Source organism: Perca flavescens, chromosome 22 (genome assembly GCF_004354835.1).
Source record: "Perca flavescens isolate YP-PL-M2 chromosome 22, PFLA_1.0, whole genome shotgun sequence".
In the NCBI taxonomy this organism is placed as follows: Eukaryota; Metazoa; Chordata; class Actinopteri; order Perciformes; family Percidae; genus Perca; species Perca flavescens.
This window is the reverse complement of record NC_041352.1, coordinates 3192536-3215199: the sequence shown is the minus strand read 5'-3', so window position 1 is coordinate 3215199 and position 22664 is coordinate 3192536. Positions and strand designations below refer to the sequence as shown.

General features: G+C 42.1%; 1 protein-coding gene across 2 annotated transcripts in view; it reads right to left on the bottom strand.

Moving 5' to 3' along the window:
- The window catches only part of arhgef4 (Rho guanine nucleotide exchange factor (GEF) 4), a 163210-nt gene extending 140546 nt beyond the window's left edge, over positions 1-22664 (bottom strand). For both annotated transcript variants that reach the window (XM_028568830.1, XM_028568831.1), the window contains exons 1-2: positions 22202-22664; positions 11529-11558 (exon numbers count right to left, since the gene is read on the bottom strand). In XM_028568830.1, coding sequence (XP_028424631.1) covers positions 11529-11558; positions 22202-22396 — 225 coding nt within the window. In that variant the 5' untranslated portion in view covers positions 22397-22664. The remainder of the gene's footprint in view (positions 1-11528; positions 11559-22201) is intronic.

The window sequence follows — 22664 nt, the reverse complement described above, 5'->3', positions numbered from 1 at the left end:
TACCGCAACTATATTGTAGTTTTGACTATTGGTGCTTTCACAAAATATTTACACAATGAGATTGAGAAATGACATCACCTTATGCCATAGGCCTATTACGCTATCCAAAATCTAAGACAATATCTAGTCTCATATCACAATATCGATATAATATCGATATATTGCCCAGCTCTACTTTCACACCTGCCTTATTTACTTCAGTTGAATCGCACTAGAGTTGGTTTTCTCACCTTGGTGCGGTTCGTTTGGGCAGGTGTGAACGCGGAAATTGCACTCTGATGCGCACCAAAAGCGGACCAAACCAGCGTACCGAGACCTGCTTGATGAGGTGGTCTCGGTACGCTTTCAATCTGAACCTAACTATTAGGTGGGGCAGGCTGATAGCGCCCATTCAACGGAGTGGTATGAACCATGTGTTAACACATGGTCATTGGCTGGGGAATATCTAACACCGACAGAAGATGACACTACTTGTCAAATTAGTACTTTTCTTTTTTATCATCATAATTATGGGGCATGTATACCTTTATCATACCTGATAACAGAGAGGTGACAGAAAGTGGCGAGAGACAGAGAAGCCCAAAACTAGGTAAATATTGTAGGTTATACATCTAACCCATGGACTTAATTCATCAAACAGTTTCACATTTGAACCTTTATTCTTTTCACTTTACCTTAAAATTAGAAAAGAGATGTAAGAAATGTATCGATGATACATTTTTTTTGTCATTCGCATATTTGTAATCCATGTTGATAATCAAAATGGTTCTTATGTTTCAAACAGCCAGGAGGAAATGAAAAGTTTGAAGACATCATGATTATGCTGAATTCATGTCTAAATTAACGGGATTAAGGGAATGCACCCTCGCAAGTATCACTCATGCAGTTGTCATAATAACCAATCATTAATCAAAAGGAAGTCTGGAAACTGGTCTCCAATAGTCAGTCAGAGGTCAACAAATAGAGAGATTTGGAACATGCCAGGAGAGAGCTGAGACGCTGGAAGTCACACGAGAAGACTCCAGCCTTCGGATACAAAGAGGGAGCATGGGAAACGGGACAGCTGAGTGTTTCCTCGCCATGCATTCCCCTCAGCTTGGCTGGATGTGAAACGAGACAAATTCCTGAGTATCTCTCTTGTGTCAACTTTGCAACTGTGTGTGGAAGACTGGACAGCAGCCCGTCACCCCACCAAGCCCACTTCAACCCTACCCCCCCCCGAGAGGAATGTGATGGCTTCACCTCTAGACACTGATTTACTGATGAGTGTGTTTGTGTGTGTGTGTGTGTGTGTGTGTGTGTGTGTGTGTGTGTGTGTGTGTGCTTACATAATTCTCACACAAGTAAGGCCTGCACAGAGGAGGAGTCGCATGCGTGTGTTTGTCAGAAAGAGTGAAGAGGCAAAATAAAAAAAGAGGGTGTAAAATAAAGTCACAGCTATTAGAACAACTTGTTTCAATAAAGATCATTCAAATGTTCAGGTGGATAACCTCCAAACCCTTTTTTAATTCATTTCTGTGCAGAAAATAATCTTTGACAGGAAACACCCACCAGACTGATTTTACCATTAGCCTTAGTCTTGGACCCAGCATGCCACGGGACAGGGTTTTCCCTACTATGACAAGGTTTAGGCAGAGCACCCAACCGTTTTGGGCACCACCTAAGCCAAATTAATTTAACTAAAAGAATTTCCTCAGATCCAATGATTGTAATTGGTCCCCAGTGGACTTTGGATGCTTCCACACCTGCCTCGTGTAGTTTAGTTGAATCGTAGTAGAGTTGGTTTGCCCCGCTGGTGCAGTTTGTTTGGGCAGGTGTGAACGCGGCAATCACACTCCAGGGGTCCAGACTGCGACCAAAATTTGAGAGTGTGTGACTAAATTTTACATCCAGTCGCACATGTGCGACGAGTAAATTCCCCTTTTTTTTGTACACGTTAAGAGCCCTATTTTGCCCTACTTTACCCTATCTTGGTTCAGATGCGAAAGGTGCCCAACCCTAAGGGTAGTAGCCTAAACAATGCATGTTTAATTTTAAGTTGAATTCATGGTAATTGTAGACTACAGCTGGTATATTTTTTATATTTTGTTTACTGTCATGACAGCAATGGTGCCTTCTATGTTGAATCTTCAACAGTGACACTGAATTTGAAACAGCACATTGTAATTTCTGCATCTATTATCAAAGTATTTATTAGTAATACAGTGGAAATTAGTAGAAATGTGAATATTTGGTTAGCATGTTGATTTACTAAAACTACAAGTTTCAGTTGGGGGCCACTGTGCTCCTAGTGAAAAAAGTTAGTCTGGAGCCCTGCCTACCTGCCTACAAGTGTACAGAGACCTGATTGATGAGGTGGTCTCGGTACAATTCCAATCAAACTCTGGAGCGGTTCGTATGTGGTGAGAACGTGATCCGACCTGGAACCGTACCATCTGTATACACTCCTCCAGTCTGACCTAGTGTCTCCTGTAGTCAGGTGTGTTCAGCAGTCTGTGATGCAGCAGAGCAGCTGACTGTAGCAGCTTGCAGTGTTTCTCTCACAGAAACAGACTGTGGTCAAGCTCGCCGTCCGTCACTCGCCTCTCCGTGGTCAAACCAGCCGCCGCTAAAGTTGGAGACAGCCACCGGCAGAGCAGAGCCAAGTCTCGGTGACCAGAGCAGACGTTCTGTCGCTCGCAAAACAATGTCTGATTATTTTAATGAATTGAGCTGGTTTGACCAGGGAGATGCAAGAAATATGCACTAGTCCACACAGGACCTTCTTCCTGTATTTACTTTCTTGCTCCCGCCCCCAGACACATCCAACCAATAAGAGGAGTGAACGATCTTGTGTGATTTGAAAGGACGCATTTTAGTACGCTTGGATTTTTCCAGGTGTGAAACAAACCCAACCAAGGGGAAGTTTACAAAGTCATCAACTAAAGATCCAAAAGAATGTGAAATAGAATTATCTTTTCTTAAAAGGGGGGACCCCGAAACCCCCTGCCAAATATGTGCACCTGTGTATTCCACAAACCTAGGGGAAACACTGCCACCGGACCCTTCATGCTGGTCGGTACAGACGATTCAGTCTGGGCTCAGAAAGTGCAGGGCTGCAAAGCGGAAGGATGTTCAGTCATCCAGGGTTAGAAAGTTGACTCACAGCTTAGATAGACCCCAAACTGATTATATGTAGAGAACCAAACATGAACAATCTGGTTCTTTGATAAAAAGTCAAAGATCCAAGCATGTGTACCTAGAAAAGAGACGTCAACTATGACCCTAAAAGAGCCTTTTGGTTAAAAAAACAAAAAACAACCTTCAATCACCAAGATTAAAAGGAGGTTGCGTGTGCTGCTTACAGCGAGTGGAGGGTAAAGATAACACTTTGAGGAAACCTGATCAAATATTCAGCAGTTTAAATAAATTCCCTCCCAGATTCTGGGTCAACTTTGGATAAATCCAAGATCCGTTTTGCTGCCAAATACAGAACCAGAGCCTTTCCACAAGTAAGGGAACAGATTCCCCGAAATGATCAACAGTCAAACCAAGAGGAACACCAGTTGAGGTTGGCTTGGTTTTTACACCATGAAGCCATGAAAATAAACTCTTTTTGAATCTGTTGGTATTTACTGAAGCAGCTCACCTTGAGTTATTTTTTTTTTATTTTTTATTGGGGGCCCCCCCCCCCAATAAAAAATAGGGGGGGTCATCCCCTTTCGTGTGGACAGTATTTGCTTTGTGCTTCCGAGTACCTGTTTTTCTGTTGCATCACAGTCAGATCCGAGTGGTTCTTACTCCTGCGTTTCCTGACAAAGCGCTCTGAAGTCGCTACAGCTCCGATACACACTGCTGAAAGATGTATTCTCCATAGCAACCCATTGAGGCTAATGGGTACTGTAGTATATCAAGACATCCACCACACCAAATTGAGGAAAAACACGTAAAAATAACTCAAACGGATGGTTATACCATAAACTAAACTCATTAGAAGAAGCCTTTCAAATGGTTGAACAAAAACATGCGGAACAATAGGGTCTTCCTGAGCCTAATCTAAGGTGGTTTACAGTGGAAGATTGGGTTTTGGCCTTTGGCCTAGTTCCTTGATGCTCAAACAATGCCAAGCAACCCATGGGAGGCATCCAAAGTAGGGCTGTGCAATTGATCAAATTTGGATTATGATTTTGATATTGGCTCCTAAAGATGACAAAAACAATGTAATCAAGTGAAATGACTTTGCATATGACATTTTTCAAGTAAACTCTTATTTTGTCTTGTGTTATGAAGGGGAATTCAAAAATGGGAAAAGTGTGAAGGAAATTTCACAGTTCAAGGTGGTTTCACTGTTGATTTGTTTAACTGTTTCAATGTTTTTTTAACGCCAATAAATCTTTCCAAAGGTCAATCAGAATCAGGAATCAGAATGAGTAATCATTTTAAATAACATATATTTCAATGTTGACCACAATAATTGGGAGGTTTTTTTTGCATAATTAGGCAGCCCTAGTCTAAAGTTTAGAGCCTTCCTGCTATTCCCATATTACTGGGACTGTGTTTTTGTGTCTTGTCAGAGCTCAGAATGGCCAGCGGAGTTCCGGTCGAACAAAGACAACACAAATCCAACCCAGTGGAACTAATGAGGCTGGCTGTTCCATGACAAACTCCTCCTGTTGTCACATGAAGACTCTGTGGACCTGAACTCTTCATGCTCCCTCACAGTATTTCTCACGTTCACATTGAGAGAAAGTGTCACCTGTGCCACAGCAAAGCTAAAAAGAAAACAAACACATCCTGGGGGGGCTCGTGTTGGAGACGCAAGGAAAACTGAAACTGTCGGTCTCTCTACAGCAGCCTGGATTTATGCAGCCCAACCACATAAAAGAAGCCCATGAGAGAGAAGAGAGGGAGGGGAGGAGGACCAGAGGGAGTTAACGGCTGTTGCACGTTATGCAGATTATACTTCCACCGTTCTCACACTGAAACCATTAGACGCACCTGTTTCTTTTAAATAAAATCTTCTATCCCAGTTTTTGAGCAGAACGCTCACTATGTAAGGGATAATGTACAGCAGAGGTGTCAAACTCATTTCAGTTCATAGGCCACATCCCCCTAATCTGATCTCAAGTGGGCCAGACCAGTAAACCTCTCCAGAGAGATCAGAAACTTTATCTGCCACAGAGTTTCTTTTCAGCTTGATGTTGGCAAACACAAGTTGCTTCTGCTAGGACAGCGTTCTAAGGGCATTGTAGGAAAAAATAATAATGTTAAGGACCCGGCAGACAGGGGTAATATTCTAGGAAAAACTCGTACATTCACTGAAAAAGAATTTGGATATTACTTCTCTGCAATTTTCACACTTTAAAGTCACCCATTGGGCCTGATTGGACCCTTTGGCTGGCCGGTTCTGGCCCACGGGCCATATGTTTGACACCCCTGATGTAGAGCGAGTCGGTCATTATTGCAGTTAGAACCCCAACAGGGTGCTGCAGGTCTAGAATCAGACTGACGGGATTCAATTTGCGATAATGACCAGCTCTCTCTACATTCTCCCTCTTATTACACGGCTTATAACCCAGCTACTCATACAGGGTTACCCGCTGAGGACACCTGCGTTCCTGTCGGGACGGTTAACTGACGAGCACGTCTCTCCGGCGATAGCCCGTCTCCCCGGTGAGTGAGCTAACCATGGAGCTAACTAATTGTCTGTTTGCACTGTAACTAGTCTCGCATTGCCAGACCTTCCTCCACAGGGCTGCGGAGGAGGATCTGGCTAGTCCACACAGCATTCTTTAAACCAATCACAATCTTCTTGGGCGGTGGTAAGCGCCGGACGGAGCCATGGTGCCTCTGCTAAATAGCCTCGGGAAGGAACTTGTTTTGGTGGAACATGTGTACGTTCAAAAGTAGTTTTAGTCGTACAACAGAAAACTCAGATTGGACAGATAGTCTAGCTAGCTGTCTGGATTTACCCTGCAGAGATCTGAGGAGCAGTTAACCATAGTCCTCAGAAATCCACCGGAGGTTAGAACGCCAACACAAAGGAAGAGGAAGGGGACGGACATCCGGCCGAAAATGAGGGACATCTGGCGGAATTTCCGGCAGAACAGGAACAATCCCGGAAGTGGAAGGCCGTGGATATAGACTAACTTTCTTTTAACTGAAATCAGGGTTTTGCAGGAAAATATGTTTACATTTGTCAATTGAAGGTATGAAAATCGTTTTAGTAGCTAAACTCAGGCATTCTATTTGGGGCTCAAGACATCAAATTATGCCAGGCTGTATTTAAAACTATAATATCCTATTTCAATAATGGAATCAAAAGTACACTGTAGGGGCCGGGTTGGAATCTGACCTGCGGCCCTTTGCTGTGTATCCACTGTCACTATCAAATTAAGGGAAAAAGCCCCACAAAAAAAAAATAATAATAAAAATTACACTGTAAAACAAAACTAAGGTGCACAAATTAATATTGTGCCACAATTGTTTGCATCACAAAGAGCTCGATGCTGCATGATGTGACCTTGAGTTGATCCGCTTAAAAAAAAAAAGCTCCACACTGGCCCTGACACTGACAATCTGCTGCAATGTAATGTTCTGTGGACAGAAAACGCAGACTCAAACACACACACACACACACACACACACACACACACACACACACACACACACACACACACACACACACACACACACACACACACACACACACACACACACACACGCTGTGCTCCTTCATGCTAGCCTTTCAAAGCGACCCACAGAGAAAGGTGGCAGTTAGCACTTGGCAGCAGTGTCGTCCTGGCAGCTTTAAATGCCCAAAGCCCTTTTGAGATGCCTTCAAACATAAATGCACTAACTAAAGCACTGTGAGTGGCCGCCACTGAAGAGAAGACACGCAGTCACCGGGGGAAAGTGGCCCGTCTGTGCAGACTTCTGGATCAGCTGCACAGCTAGGTTTGAGGTTTTTCCTGACCAAACGCTCGTTTGTTTTTAACTCCAAGCCCTTATTCAGTTTAAAGAAACAGAAACTAACAGCAGGAAATCGACACACCCAGACCATTTTCAGTAGGGCTCTGTACCGTATTCAATACTTTTTAGGCGCCTCGTAATTCAATACCCAATTTCAATACCTAAGGAGTAAATCTCATCTGCGTCAGTGAGCCAATCAGCATGCAGCATGCTTCTAACCAAGATCTAATAATGGCTGTGATTGGCTGTCTAACGTTACACGTCGTAGAGACACGCAGGAAAAACTATTTATCAAAAAAAGTATCTGTGTCGACATTCTTTTAAATGATAGCCAGCCATAATTTGCAGTGGAGTCAAAATACTGTATTACATTTGATGAAGAAAGCAAGAAAAAGAGGCTACAAGAAAAGAAAATCAGTGCTTTACCCCTTAAACTGAATGTATACGTCATGCTAGGGATGCAACGATTACTCCATCCAGTACGGATACAGAATAACTCCAGACAGAGGTACAGTCCCCGTTTCACCATTATCCCGATTATAATGCATTCATTAACTTCACTACTAATGTATAAAATCATAGAAATACTCTAGTTCCTAATGTGTTATTAACTGCTGCCCTTTGAAACAGAAATAACACAGTAATGGCTTTGAAGGTTTTTAAAATTATCATTTGACCAAGCAGACTGAAGGTGAATCAGTCACGCCACAAACAGAGGCCAAGTTGGCAACAACAGGGCTGTCATTCTTAAAGCTACAGTGCGTAGTTCCTGTTTCCCCCATGAGGAATTCTAAGTAATGACAATAAAACTGTCGGCGCGTCCACATGATACAAGCCTTTTGTGACCGCACACTACCCAAAGAAATCCAGAGAGAGTTGTGTGGAGCTGATAGTCTTCATTAGCTTTGTAGCAACTCATTTGGCGATGGCTTGAATGTAACGGACGTTCATTAATATCAAAAAGTTACGCACTAAAGATTTAAGAAGAAGTTGGCCAAAACTTGTTTTGCACAGGATAGTGGACGTTTTTAACTGTGGCGTTTTAAAGCACAGTTCAGAGTGAAATCAGATAATCGCTGCATCCCTACTTGGTGCATGGGGTTAACAGAAGTAGCAGGTTGAGCAGCAGCAGCAGCAGCAGCAGCAGGTCCAGCCAGCTCTTGTATTACTGCTGTGTGCTGTGGTTTGTGAACCAAAACCAAAAAGACCGTGGCTCCGTCCGGCGCTTAGTGCTGCCCAAGACGATTGTGATTGGTTTAATGAAATGCCAATAAACCAGAGCACGTTTTTCTCCCATCCCGGAATGCTGTGTGGACTAGCCAGACCTTCCTCCGAAGAACTGTGGAGGAAGGTCTGGCTGTCCACAGTGCTGCGGAGGAAGGTCTGGCTATGCGAGACTTAAGCGTGATTCATGGTTCTGCGGAGGCTCCACGCAGAGCTTTCGCGGTAGCCTACGTAAGTGGCCTGATGTTTATACTTGTGCGTGTATAAACATCGTGTGTGGTGTGTGCGTTGAGCCGGCATGTGTGGGGAGTGAGTGATAAAGCGAGGGAGAAGTGAGAGAGTGACGGTGATTAGCTTCAGAGCGAGAACCATCTCTAGAGTCCTAGTGAGAGAACCAAAGTGTCTCCCCTGTTCTTTCTGACCACGGTGGGAAATCTGGAGCAGGAGAAGTCAACCCACTCCTTGATCTCATGGTGTTTATGGAGAAGGAGAACCAGGAAATGAGTCGGGGGGGAAATGCAACGCTACCAAGCCACGGCCGAGGTCCGTCGTAGGTTTGTGTCTCCACGTACCTACATACAAAGCAACGACGTGTATTTTACACAGAAGTATAAATCATGCTTAATACCACTTAACTCTACGCTTTGAGTCGTGTGATATGAAACAAGAGCTTTGTCTTGAGGAGTTAGGTCACAGATGTCCTCTTCTGACACAGGGCACCATGACTAACAGCCAAGAGTAATATTCACCACCACAACATAAGAAGCCTCTCGTCTCGCCATATGGTTTCAACTACTGACTCAGGAGCTGGAGTCACGTGAGCCTTTAAAATGCATATAGAAAGTGGATTAGCGGCAATCCAGAAAACATTAAACCAGGTTCAAGGTGAACAGAGGCTCCAATAAAGCATCAAAAGGCCAGCTCTATCCCCTGACACGGTGTCGTGGTTAGTTTTAACATCTGCTGGCAGTGTGTGCAACTTGTCCTCCTGCTCACAGACCGGTGATGTAGATGGAATGTTTGAGAGGCAGATACAAGTCGCCAAATTCTAGTTACTAGGGATGGGAGAAAAAATATATATGTATGTGTAGTGATTTTCTTTGCGTCATTTTTTAAAAATCAATTCTTTTTCTTTTCTCAATATTTTTTGTATAGATTTTTACCAAGGATTCCGCTTAATATTTTCTATTCATACGGTACCGCTGACGGCGACTACATCATATAGGTTTCCAGCAAAAAAGAGAGAGTGCAGAAAACACGTTTTGTTCTTCTTTATAAAAGGAAATAAATGTCAGACTGACTGACTGACGTGTGATGTCACTCTTCTTAGAAAACTATTCGTTTTTTTGGGGTGGCCTCTAGCTCACCCAGTAAGAGCGTTCGCCCCATGTTGGCTGAGTGCTGCAGCGGCGCGGGTTTGAATCCGACCCGCTGCCCTTTGCTGGTGTCATCCCCCATCTCTCTCCCTCTTTCATGTCTATCCACTGTCACTATAATAAAGGGGAAAGCCCCCAGAAATGAAAACATTTTTTAGAAAACCAAAATGTCTCATGATATATAAAATAATAAATAAACTTGACCTTGATATATTGTCTCCAGAAGTGTATCATTCAACTTTTGTTTTTGTTAAAGAAGGGCAAAAAATACTCAATACTATGGAATCGCAGTATTTCTAGAATCATCCCAGCCCTGATACTTACCCCCCCCTGCACTTTTACACAAGCAGCCCACTGGTGAGGATGCTTCAGGTACCAACTGTCTGTTGCCTTTACATGCACTTAAGGAACGAGGGTACTCTTAATCAGTGATCAGATGTCTCCGGCCTCATTTTGGAACAATGTCTTATTTTATACAATTGTCTTCTTTTAAAATGAAATGGGGGGAGGATGTTTAGGTTAGGGCTGGGCGATATGGTTGAAAACTGTATCACGATATAAGTTTTTCATATCGGTCGATATCGATAATTATTGATATTTTTTATGACCTATTTAAAATAAGGACCAGGAGAAAAATATATTAAATTTAAACATTTTTATTTTAAACTTAACCCTGCTCTGATTATAATCCCCTCAGTTATAAAAGCAGAAATGTCAACACAACCATGGAAAACACTCAAATGTAAACAGGTCTAAAATTACAATGAACACTTAACAATTATCTCTTAACATTAAGGTGCAAAATTAAAGAATAAGTAAGAAATGCTTAATAAAGTGTCATAAAATAGTGCAAAGTAAATATAAGAAACCTGAGAAGGAACTATTTTCTGCAGGTTTAGTGCTAGGTTGGTAACCTGGCTTCTGGACAGTGCTCAGCATGTCTGCCTCCGTTATTTCTTTGTAGCGTTTAGTAAGGCGCTGACTCTCCATGGCGCTCTGCTGCTTGTGCCGTGTTGCAGCTGCAGATGTTGTTGGACGTTGCTGGCGAATACGGCTGTGCTCCAAAGTGTGAGCGCGGCTAAAGTGGTAAAACAAGTTTGTGGTCGTACCAGTGTTGGTGGGGACGACGGTCTGACGACATTGGTCTGACTTCGGTCAGACTTATAAAATCCCCAAAACTGCCATACTGACTTTTCCTGTTTTATACTGTCTATGGTTTTATCAACGATTTCCTCGCTCGCTGCGGCACTCACTTTCCACTCCACGCCGGTTCTGTTATTGAAGAACACGAGACAGCGATGTGGCGCAACCAAACTTGATACTGTTACATGATTGGCTGTTAGAGTGTCACTCCCCACGTTGCTAGGTTGCCAGAGAGTGAGGGCCTTTGTTCATGCAACCAAACTTGATTCACAACCTCTGGTTTCTTCTGATGAAGAAAAACAAGTTATCGAACGTTTTATCGACCGCATTTTCTATTGATATTGATTATGTGTCTATCGCGATACATATCGTTATCGTTTTATCGCCCAGCCCTAGTTTAGGTCCCAAAACGAAGGCCTTTCAAGCCGGGGAGTGGAGTTCACTTCCTGGGGAAAACAAAAGACTTTCACCCAGGAAATGCGTGTTCCTTGGGAGTGTTTTAATCCTAACCACGTTCTTTTTCCTAAACTTTGCAGCATGGCGCTCACCGGCAACTCGCGGTACCCTGTGACCGGCTCAAAGACACCTTTTATTGGGTATTTCCTACAGTCTTTGAAAAGACTAAAGTGTGACACCATCTCACATATAACAAAAAAATAACAAGGCTAGCGTTAGCTGGTAACTTATGTCTTATTAGACTGTAGTTTTATATTAGTATAGTATGAAGTGGGTGCTATGTCAGATAGATCGGTCGATCAACAAAAAAAGGAGACAGGATGCCATGCACCCCCAGCAAACCAATTGGTTGAAAAAAGAAAAGAGGAATTTTCTTACTTGTAGAGGAGCAGACTGGCATCGGAGTTTCTGAGGAGAGAAACAGAACACAGTGAATACAACATTTTAGTAAGAGGTTCAATGGGTTCGTCTTTTAAAAGGGTTCTCGACTGATGTCTGGAATAGTAAATGCTGTGGTATGTTTGGATTCACAGCAATTACAGTCAATTCCAATGGTTACCTACTTTCACAGTAGGGCTGCTCGATTACGGAAAAAAAATCATAATCACAATTATTTTGGTCAATATTGAAATCAGGATTGTTTAACATGATTACTCATTAACTTTTGGAAAGATGCTGTAATCATTGAACTTAAAAAAAAAACCCAGTGAAACAAACACCTAGAACTGTGACATCTCCCTTGATACTTTTCCCGTTTGAACTTTTTTTTAAATTCAGAACACAAGACAAAATAAGAGTTTATACTTGTAAAAGTAATGTGCAAAACAATGATTGTTAAGAGCCAACATTTGATTAATTGCACAGCCCTATTTCACAGCAAATAAAACATCCATTAAGACTTCTCAAACCACAACCGCAGCATACTCCACTTCTCTGCTGACCATTTATGGGCTCAGTATATGTTCCTGTTATTTTTGTCAAAATATGGCTGTAAACACACAGCCTCTCTCAGGTGGTTATGGGTACGTATGTTACTAAAAACAACGCTACAACTTTTCATGAAAGTGACCACAGCTGCTCTCCTACTAGAAGGAGCGGGATAGAAACCTTTCAGAGCCACGTTTCAAGCCTATGGTGGGCCTTCATTTTCAGAACATAAAACATACTGGCCAAGCATGACCCAGTTCAAAAAAGTGGTACAAAAATGGTGTTTGGTGTTTTAAGCCCCCAACGTCTTCCAGGCAGCGCTGCCTGAAAGGCACTAGGGTTAGGCAATGGTAATGGTTAGGGTTAAGGTTAGGTGCCTTTGAAGTCGACGTTGGGGGCTTAAAACACCATCGAGGTGGTTATCAACTAGTTCAATCAACCCGGGGTTTCCCAATCCAGCGGCGTGCGTGATCACATAAAAGAGGCGGTGTTTGCACAACACGACCAATCGCAAACATTTACCAGAGCCGCATATTTTACATAAGAAGAGCAAACTATAATTCTACATAAATATTTCTTGCGAGTTTTAATCCTAACCACGTTCTTTTTCCTAAACTTGACTGTCGTTGCACCCTGGCGCTCACCGGAAACTCGTCTTTCATAAAAATACCCATCGGGGAATGTTATCAGGGTTGTCGGTGTCCTTTTAACAGGGGGTCAAATAATGTTAAAATATATTTTTAATGAAAGATTCTTTCTCCAAAAATGTAGCCATTATAGTAGCCATTAGGCGTAAGGATTAACTTAAAACATAATGAGTGTCCCTAAATGTTAACCGAAGCATTGAGAACTTTCTAAGTGTACAGCTCCGTGAAAGGGCTACGAGAGAGAGAGAGAGAGCTACCGGTAGTCAACACAGCCTCGTACTTGAGGAAACTGGTGTTGTACCAGCAGACGTTGTGAAGCTATGGCCAGCGAACAGGAGTGTATGTGTTTCACGGAGTGGGACCTGTTGCGTCGCGACACCCAAGATACGCTGTGAAGAGAAATTTCTGAAGATTTCCCCTCTCTGATGAACAGTAATAAGCTACATTAGACAAGTTATGTTTTACATCGGTGCGATTATTTCCGATATATTGAGCAAATTGCTTTTGATTTTAGTTTGCATCGCCAGCTGTAAGTCATGACTGGTTTTCAAAACAGCGGCCGCATGCAAGCATGAACGCGAGTGTCTTGAAATGCAGACATGAAATGCAAACAACCCACAGCGTTTTTTTCTCCTATCCCAGAATGCATCTGTGGTGTAGCCAGACCTTACACCACGCGTTGTCGAGACAAGGCAATGTAAGACTAAAGGCAAGGCAACTTCATTTACATAACACATTTCATACAGAGGGTCAATTCAAAATAGTAAATCCACTGACAAAGCAGAGGGAAACGGAGTTATGGTTAACACCAATGCAGATCATTGACACCATGGAAAAGTGCACATCACAGTGATTAAGTTTGAATCACTGGGATGTCCACTTTTCTCCATTAGCTTTCTAAAGTAGCAACCTACAATGTGGAGGAGCAGTAAAGGAGGCAAAAACATTGACTAGTAGAGACCATGAGGGCCATCCCAGGAGCATGTGGCAAGGACTAAGAACTATGAGAAATTACAAGGCCGCCTATTTCACTATCTTGGCGTACACATCACCGAGGGCCTGACCCGGGTGCTGAAGGACTGTTTCACCTCAGATGCAGAGTGTTTCCTGCATAAAGGAATTTTTGGGGCCCCCCCCAAAGACATTTTAGCCAGCCCCGAAGGAAAATCCCCAGCACCAAAGAGATAAGAATTGAGAATAACAATAGCAATTCAAATCCTCTCTAAATGTGTTTAACAGCAATTTACCAAACAACCACTGAACAAGCAGAACATAAACATTGAACATAAGAGCTAATCTCAGTTTTAGTGTGTCAGACTCTCCTGGGGATTTATGTAAATGATTTATGTTTTTTAAACCAGTTTTGTCAATTGATGTTTATTTACACAAGCATAATATTTGTTTATTAAATTGTCAGAAATAACAGGAAAATGCATAGATTTCTGTCAAATAACAGACTCATTGCCTTTACTGTACGCAGACTGATCATGCTTACTGCCGTGCGTAGTAACCCCCCCCCCAAAGGCCCATTCTGAGTCAGGAAAACCCCTGAGATGCATCAATCACGGTCTGTATGTTATTGCTATTCCTAATCTATTTACACTATTTTGAATGCACAAATGAAGGAACTGGCGGGATAACATTTCACTAAAATTGTACCTTATATGATCAAATAAATCATGTGACAAATAAAATTGATTGACTGCAATTATGTGACTCTATCGTAAAGGCTGAGATATGCTCCCAACAAACTAGAGTTCATTAAATGGGTCATCTAAACACATCTGAAGGCAGAACTGTAGCCATCCTGAGCAGCCACACTTAGAGACGGGATAAAAAGCTTGCCATACTAGAGAGTGGCGAAATGTGATGATGATATTTAGCACCATCTATATTGGAAGGCGTTAATGTTTTTCAGGGTTTCTGCAGGTTTCCCCAAGTCAAATGTAAGACTTTTTAAGACCACTATGAATGAAAATCTAAGACCATTTTCAGACCACTATGAAGGAAATTTAAGACCTATATCACGACATCTAAAACAAAGTCAGATGTCAGAGTCCGGAAACATTCCCCGATTTTCTCATTGGCATTTTAGGACTAGTGTCTAGATTGGCTGCAATATATAGTAGGTTGCATGTTGGTCTCATTTGCAGTCATAATAAAGCAAATTATATCTGGACTAGCGACAGAAACACCACAGAATAAAAAATAAAACATTCTAAAGAGCGGGATCATTTCAATGAGCATTAGATTTGTAGCGTTACATGGACGTAGGAAATGTAGGACCCGTTTAAGACTTTTTAAAGCCTAACATTTTTATTTTATTACTTTTTTATTTTTACTTCTTAAGACCCTGTTTTGGGACTCATGAAACACACACTTACATAATAATTATCAGTGTTTTAGTTTCAGAAAGTAACACAGCCGCCCTTAATTCCGACACCTGAGAGGTGTGTGAGGAAGAGACACTGTTCTGTGATTTAAAGTGGTACGATTCGTTTGAAGCATTCTGACAAGTTGATTTTTCAACAAGGTGGAAACTAACCTGATGCGCCCCATGGTTTGTTAACACTGACCCATCTGAGAAGCCGTCACTGGAAACTGTTTGGGAAAGGGCTGGCACTTCCAAAAAATACCTGCCAGGTGATTGGATCAACCAACCGTCTATCGCGTCCGCCATTGTCGCTTTGAAGAAACAGTCGCGGCCGTCACATATGCACCTAAAACCTAGAAGCTCCTCACTGGACACGACTGTCTCGGTGTTCTGCTGTGCCACACTACACCCCATAACACCCTGCTGTGCCCTGCCATGAACTACTACGACTACCACTGTAGTCACTGTTCCATTATCTCTATTATGACTATCATTTCCACTGTTCATCACACCCCCAACCGTCACCATCAGACACCTCCTACCAAGAGTCTGGGTCTGCCGAGGTTTCTTCCTAAAAGGGAGTTTTTCCTCGCCACTGTCGCACTAGCTACTGCTAATGCTTGCTCTTGAGGGAATTACTGTAATTGTTGGGGCTTTGGAAATTATAGAGTGTGGTCTAGACCTACTCTATCTGTAAAGTGTCTCAAGATAACTCTTGTTATGATTTGATACTATAAATAAAAATTTAACTTATTGGTTTGGTAAGCGGTTAGTTCAGACACAAAGGCATTAGGCTGAAGCCTGACAAGATGGATTTTCCACATACAGTATGTGATCCTGCGATTCTTGCGTAATCTCGTGATATCGCGAGAATCCAGCTGCCGTGCAATGTAAGAGGAAATCAAGGAAGAGGCCAAAATGAGCTCAATTTAGGCTTATTAAGACTAATCAAGTGTACATGCTGCATGTCTGCAGATGTCCATGAACTGAGCCTTGGAGTCCCTGGGTGTGTAGGGGTGGATCAGTCTGGCTGGATGGGAGCCACTCTCTCTCTGTAGCTGCTGAGCAGAGAAGAGCCTGCGGGCAGATTCAAGACATGACTTTGCTTGTTGCTGCAGTGAGCGCTGCGGAGACAAGAACAAGTCAATGGACATGTTCCACCTCTTCCTGACACGCCCTTGTCTTATTATTAGGCTTGCTAATGGTTTTTGTCAAGAGAGTGTGCAGTGAGTCATGACAAACTTTTCACTTTGCACTACAGGTCAGGTCTGGTTGAGTCTACACCTGTACGATGTCAGAGTTAACACTGCGTCCCATAAAATTATACATTTAGGCAAACTATTTAGAACAAACACACATCACACCTCTCAGGCCTGAGGCTCCCCATGGACTTCCTCAATGACTTAACAAACTGGGTATTTTCAGTTAAAGGGTCGACCGATATTGTTTTTTAGGTCAGATACCAATACAGATTATTAGAAGTTAATTAAAAACCAATAACCAATTTTTAGAACCGATATGCATTAACAGTACAAATGAAATGAAAAGATTTTGGAATGTTACAAACGTGTCTTTTTTATAAATTTTTTTTGACAAGGGCCCGTCTGGGGCCAATCCCAGTCTGATGGCAGCATCAATGTAGAGCCCCTGATAACAGAATCATGGATGGAATAACGAAATTGAGAATAAGAAAAATGCTATGAGACAGATTTCATATTCCACATTAAGTCAGTGCTAAGAGCTAACTGGAGATTTAAAAATATGACTAGAACTAAGTTTCTAACCAAGCCGCCCCACTGTAACTGTAGTTTAAAAAAACGTCTTAAAAATACATTCAAAAATCATTCCCAGTGGCTTAGGCCTGGTGGGCCGCCAGGCTTACAATACACTGGGGGAAACACTGCACTGAGACAGGCACAACAGCGTTTTTTATGTCCTAGTGACTGACTGACAGGCTGGAGGTTGTAGGGCAAGGCAACTTCATTTCTATGTATTTCAGCAACATGGCAATTCAAAGTGCTTTACATAAAACATTAAAGGTCAGCTAAAAACAAATAACGGTCATGAAAGAGATAGAAAATAAAAAACTAGTACAAGAATAAAACTTACAGTGCAGTGTAAGAAATTAGTAATTATTTGAATTAATAGGTTGTAGGAAACGTTATCGCACCATAATCGCAAGGTAAAGCTCTTGATCTACCGGTCAGTTTTAGTTCCTACCCTCACCTATGGTCATGAGGTCTGAGTCATGACCCAAAGAACGAGGTCCCGGGTACAAGCGGCCAAAAGGTTTTCTCAGGAGGGTGGCTGGCATCTCCCTTAAGCGGGATTTATGCTTCTGCATTAAATCTACGCCGTGGCTACGTGGAGATACCGACCCTACGCCGTAGCCCGACATGAGTCTCTCAAAAAATTTAACTACACGTTGTGGGGACGCACGTCGCTCAGACGGGGCTTGGTAGCGTTCTTCTTTGAGATTTATTTTGATTTTGCTACAAAAACTAGAGACCATCTTGTAATGGGATCACACCAACCGCGATGCTAAAGTGTAAAGTGGGGTGCCTATGGTCCCTTCCTTACTTCTTACTTGAAAATATGACTATGTCTACGTTCCCAACCGAGCCGCCCCACTGTAGCTAGTTTAAAAAACCTCTTAATACATTAAAGTTTTGTATTCACTGGTCTTAGGCCCGGTGGGGGGCAACTTAGGCCCACTGGGCCACAAGGCTTCCAATACGCTGGGGGAAACCCTGGACAGAAATAATAACTCCTGGCAAAGTACCAAAAACCTTTTCTGTAGTCTGTTCTACAGCAGGTGGTGACATTTTGTTAAACCAATCGCGATCGTCATGGGCGGTGCTAGGCACCGGGAAAAGCCGCAGTGCCGCTGCAAAATAGTCTCAGGAAGGAATTTGTTTTGGTGGAACATGCGTACGTTCAAAAGTTGTTTTAGTCGTGCAACAGAAAACTCTCATTGCACAGATAGTCTGGCTAGCTGTCTGGATTTACCCTGCAGAGATCTGTGGACCACCTTGCCATGATCACACACACACCACACACACCCACACACAACAATCCCCGCTGTTGATACCGTCCAGAGGCCGCTGTATGTAAAAACCGGCTGCAACCGGTCTTACAGGTTTCTCCACTGGAAAGACAACTGTCAGCTATAACGATATCATAGACAGAATCTTTTAATGTGAAACCACAACATGCTGCTCTATACTGGTCTATGCCTGGTCACTTATTCCAAACATCTCAATAGATTTTAAAAGCTACAGCAATCTTTTGATGGCTCTTATCTTGAAAAGGTCAATATTTATTCAGTGGTGATGAATGATTTTTAAATTGGACAACCTGTTCCTGTGATAAGGTCCAGGAATTTTGGACCGGGATACATGATAACCTTTGTCAGCGTGCAGGGACCCAGGTTCCATTCAGCCCAAAATTATTTGTTCTGGGAGATGGATCAATCCTAAACGGGATAGATAGCACATAAGGGTGGCGGCGTTTGAAAAAAAGTCACATAAACGGTTTACCAGATTGGATGTATATACTAGAAAACAGGATTCTATTTCATAGTAAACACAAGAACCGCCCGCCCGCCGAAGCGGTTTACTGCGCCAGAAATCATTTGTTCTTATAATATTTAATGTGTATGACAGTGTGCTCCTAGCGTACTTTTATCATAATGACCAGTTAATGAAAATATTTTACTGAAGCATTTTGTAAGAGAGAGATCGAGCACGAGAGCGAGAGGTGGAGGTGCTCAGAGCAGCCAGCTGTCAGCGAGCCTGTACGGAGACATGAGTAACATGATTTCTCTGTGCCATGTTAACATCATATCTCGAAAATGATCAAAAACGGAATAAGCCTCATAACAGCAATCTTCATGTCCAGGTTAAAGGGGACATAGTGTTTTCTGTCATATCTACAATGTTATCATGTTGGATTTTCATGTTCAAATAATGAGGTAAACGTATTTTAGACAAATCCCTGTGAGCTAAAACTTTATGATTTTTCAACTGTTCTGAACTGTTATAACAGTTTTCTTTACTCTCGGCTAAGTCTTACGCAACTCTAAGCCGGCCTTCTTCGATTGGTCATCAGCTCCAGGTAGGCAGGAGTGGAGTGTTTTTTTTTTTTTTAAGCCAGTGCAGTGTTAACATTGTCTAATGTAACTACATGCTCAGGGCAGTAAACAATGTCACCTTGGCTGCCAGTGTTGTTAAAATTCACCCCAATTCCGGGTCACATTACTCCTGAAACATTTTCTGTTTATGTAGTATTTGGTTTGAAGCCTTTATTTGCTTTTTTTGATAGGAAAGCTGAAGACATGAAAGGGGAGATAGATGGGGAATGACATGCAGCAAAGGGCCGTCGGAGGTTGGAGTCGAACCCGGGCCCACTGCATAAACCTCTATATATGAGCTATCTGGGCACCCTATCCTATAGCTACATGGCTAACAGCAGTTAACAATGTCATCTGCGCTGCCAATGTTGTTAATTTCTCCCCAATTCCAGGTCGCATTACTGCTGAAACATGTCCAATTGGGTAGTGCTTGGTTCAGAAGCCTTTATCTGCGATTTTTGACGGTGGAAAGTGCTGCTTCGTTCCACTACAATCTAACGTTAGCATACTGCTAACTATTAAGCAGCTACATGGTAACGCGACATAGCTGTAATCTTGGCCAATGCTGGTCATTTCTTTCCAAATTCCAGTCTCTTCACTGCTGGGACATGTCCGGTTGTGTAATATTTGGTTTAGAAGCCTTTATTGAAACACAAGTGCAGGCTTCGGAGATTCCAGGAAGCACGCTGGCCAATCAGAGCAGACTGGGCTTTTTCGGGAGGAGGGATTAAAGAGACAGGCGCTCCTACAGAGGGTGAATATAGGAGCGGCAGCCATGGGCAGTATGAGAAATGTAGACATGTTCCAGTACAAGTATCATCCTGAAAATGCTATATAATAGTTGCCCTTTAACACACGATTCAAACAACATGCTAGCTCCGTCCGTGGGTTCAGTGTCCAGCAACCAGTTTATCTACGAATCGAGTCATGAAAATGAACATTCTGATGAACAGTGGATGGGTTGTTGGTGAAATAACGTATAACAGATATTTTTACATGTTGTGAGTTGTAAGTTTTGAATTTTGTTTAAAAAAATAAAAATAATAATAATTTTATTTCCAAAAACATTGGACCACTGTAGCATGCAAACTACACAGTTCCAATACCACAAACACCAAATAATGCTGTCAAAATGACTTGAACCCTGCATGAAATGATGTTTTCTGTTTCTATTTTCAACCTAGCAAAATGGTAACAAAGGGAGAAAACAGAAACCAATCAGGCCTGACACATGGGGGGGGGGGTTCTTTTGCACGTCAGCTTGTCATTTTCCTGTTTGTACATTTCCTATAATATTATAGTGTGCAGACCAAAAATATTTGCCGTCTTATTAGAAAATGAACTCCCCACTTTGTTTAGAGGCTTTTTTAAATCAGCATGATTGTCAAGTTTAATAAAGCAACAACAAAATAAATCTGAATACAAAAAAGGAGTTATATGGACAAAATCCTCTATCACAGTATGAGTAATTTCATACAGCATTACTGATATGTAATATAGTATATTTTGAGTTAAACCAACTAAGTGTATGTATCCATCAACCACAATGGAATGTTTGACAAATCAAAGAAATTCAATGTATTGATGCACTATGGCTGGGCAATTTATCAATATTATATTGATATCATGATACGAGACTAGATATTGTCTTAGATTTTGGATATCTTAATATCGTAAATGGCTTAAGTGGTGTCTTTTCCTGGTTTTAAAGGCTGCATTACAGTAATGTGATGTCATTTTATGTTACCAGACTGTTCTAGCTCTTCTGTTATTTTTACCTTTACCCACTTAGTCATTATATCGACATTACTGAAGATTATTTATCTAAAATCTCATTGTGAAGATATTTTGTTAAAACACCAATTGTCAACCCAATAATATCGCCACAATATCGACATTGAGGTATTAGGACAAGAATATCGCGATATTGGATTTTCTCCATATCGCCCAGCCCTATGATGCACAAATCATACACAGTAAAAAGTGTAGCACAATATTAAATGGTGTGGCAAAATCTCTTGACAGTTCACAAATTGATATTGTTTGCATCGCTGGCCTAAATGTAAATTTCTGCCACGGATTGAGATGCTGCAGAATCACACCATCTTTACAGATTAACTTCTGCTGTCACATTTGGACAGGAAGCCAGTAAACCAGAACTTCAGTCAAATCCATGTTACTGGAGATCCTGTAAAAGGAAGGCAGACCCACTAACATACATCTTCTCCTATGGTGTCTTTTGGTGTAAAGTATCAACAATATACAAGTCAAACAAACTGGTATTTAAATATACAATTAATTTGTACTGAAAGGTGCAAAAACTTTAAGCGCAATAATTGTGAATTGCAGTGCAATATATATTTTCACTTTCACACTACTTTAAATTCAGTGGTAGAATGTAACTAAGTGCATTTACTCAAGTACTGTACTTTAGTGCAAATTTGAGGTAGGCCTGTTTGTACTTTACTTGAGTATTTTCTTTTCATGCCACTTTCTACATCTACTCTACATTTCAGAGAGAAATATTGTACTTTTTACTCCACTACATTAATTTTAACAGCTTTAGTTACTAGTTACTTTACACATTAAGATATGTGCACACAAAATAGCCCACATGTAGTTTATATAATATGATGTGTTATTAAAATTTGAAACTAGCCAACGATATAACGGCCTTCAAGTCCAGCTGAAATTATTAGACCATTAAACACTAATGCCTAGTTGATAGACAGAACTGTTTGGATCGTTTGCAGTATTTTTCTGCACTGAGCAGGCTATTCTTATTTTTAATACTTTAAGTACTTACATTTTCCTGATGATACTTACATACTTACATACTTCCTTAAGTAAAAAAGTTTACTTGTAACAGAGTATTTTTACAGTGTGGTATTAGTAGGCTACTTTACTTAAGTTAAGGATTGAAATACTTCTTCCACCACCACCACTGTTCAAATTTCAGAGCCAAGCTCACCTGGTACCATCTGAGCAGAGCCCAGCAGAGAAGGTAAGCCGCCAGGCTGAACTTGGCGGTGCAGTATGACTCCGGTAGATAGGTAAGATACACTGGCAGCTCCGACTGCGCTCCGAACCCTCTGCTGGACTCCTCTCTGCGGGCAGACCCGCTGCTCTCCGCGGCCGAATCTCCGCTACTACCCGGGTTATCCATTAACGTTCCCCGCTGCTGGGAGGCTGGATGTGGCTCAGGGAAAAGTTCACAGTTCACCTACAAGTTTGTCGGGCTTGTGTCGGAGCACTGTCTGGTACTTTGCGGAACGTCTCCCATACTGTCGGCTCGATTGTCAACTTCTCTCCCCCCACCCCCTACACACTTGACGGTGATGATGGTGGCGGCGGCGGCGGCGGCGGCTGCTGCTGCTGCGGCTGCTGAGAGTCGCACCGAGCTAGTCACGCGCACGTCCACGATTTAACTGAAC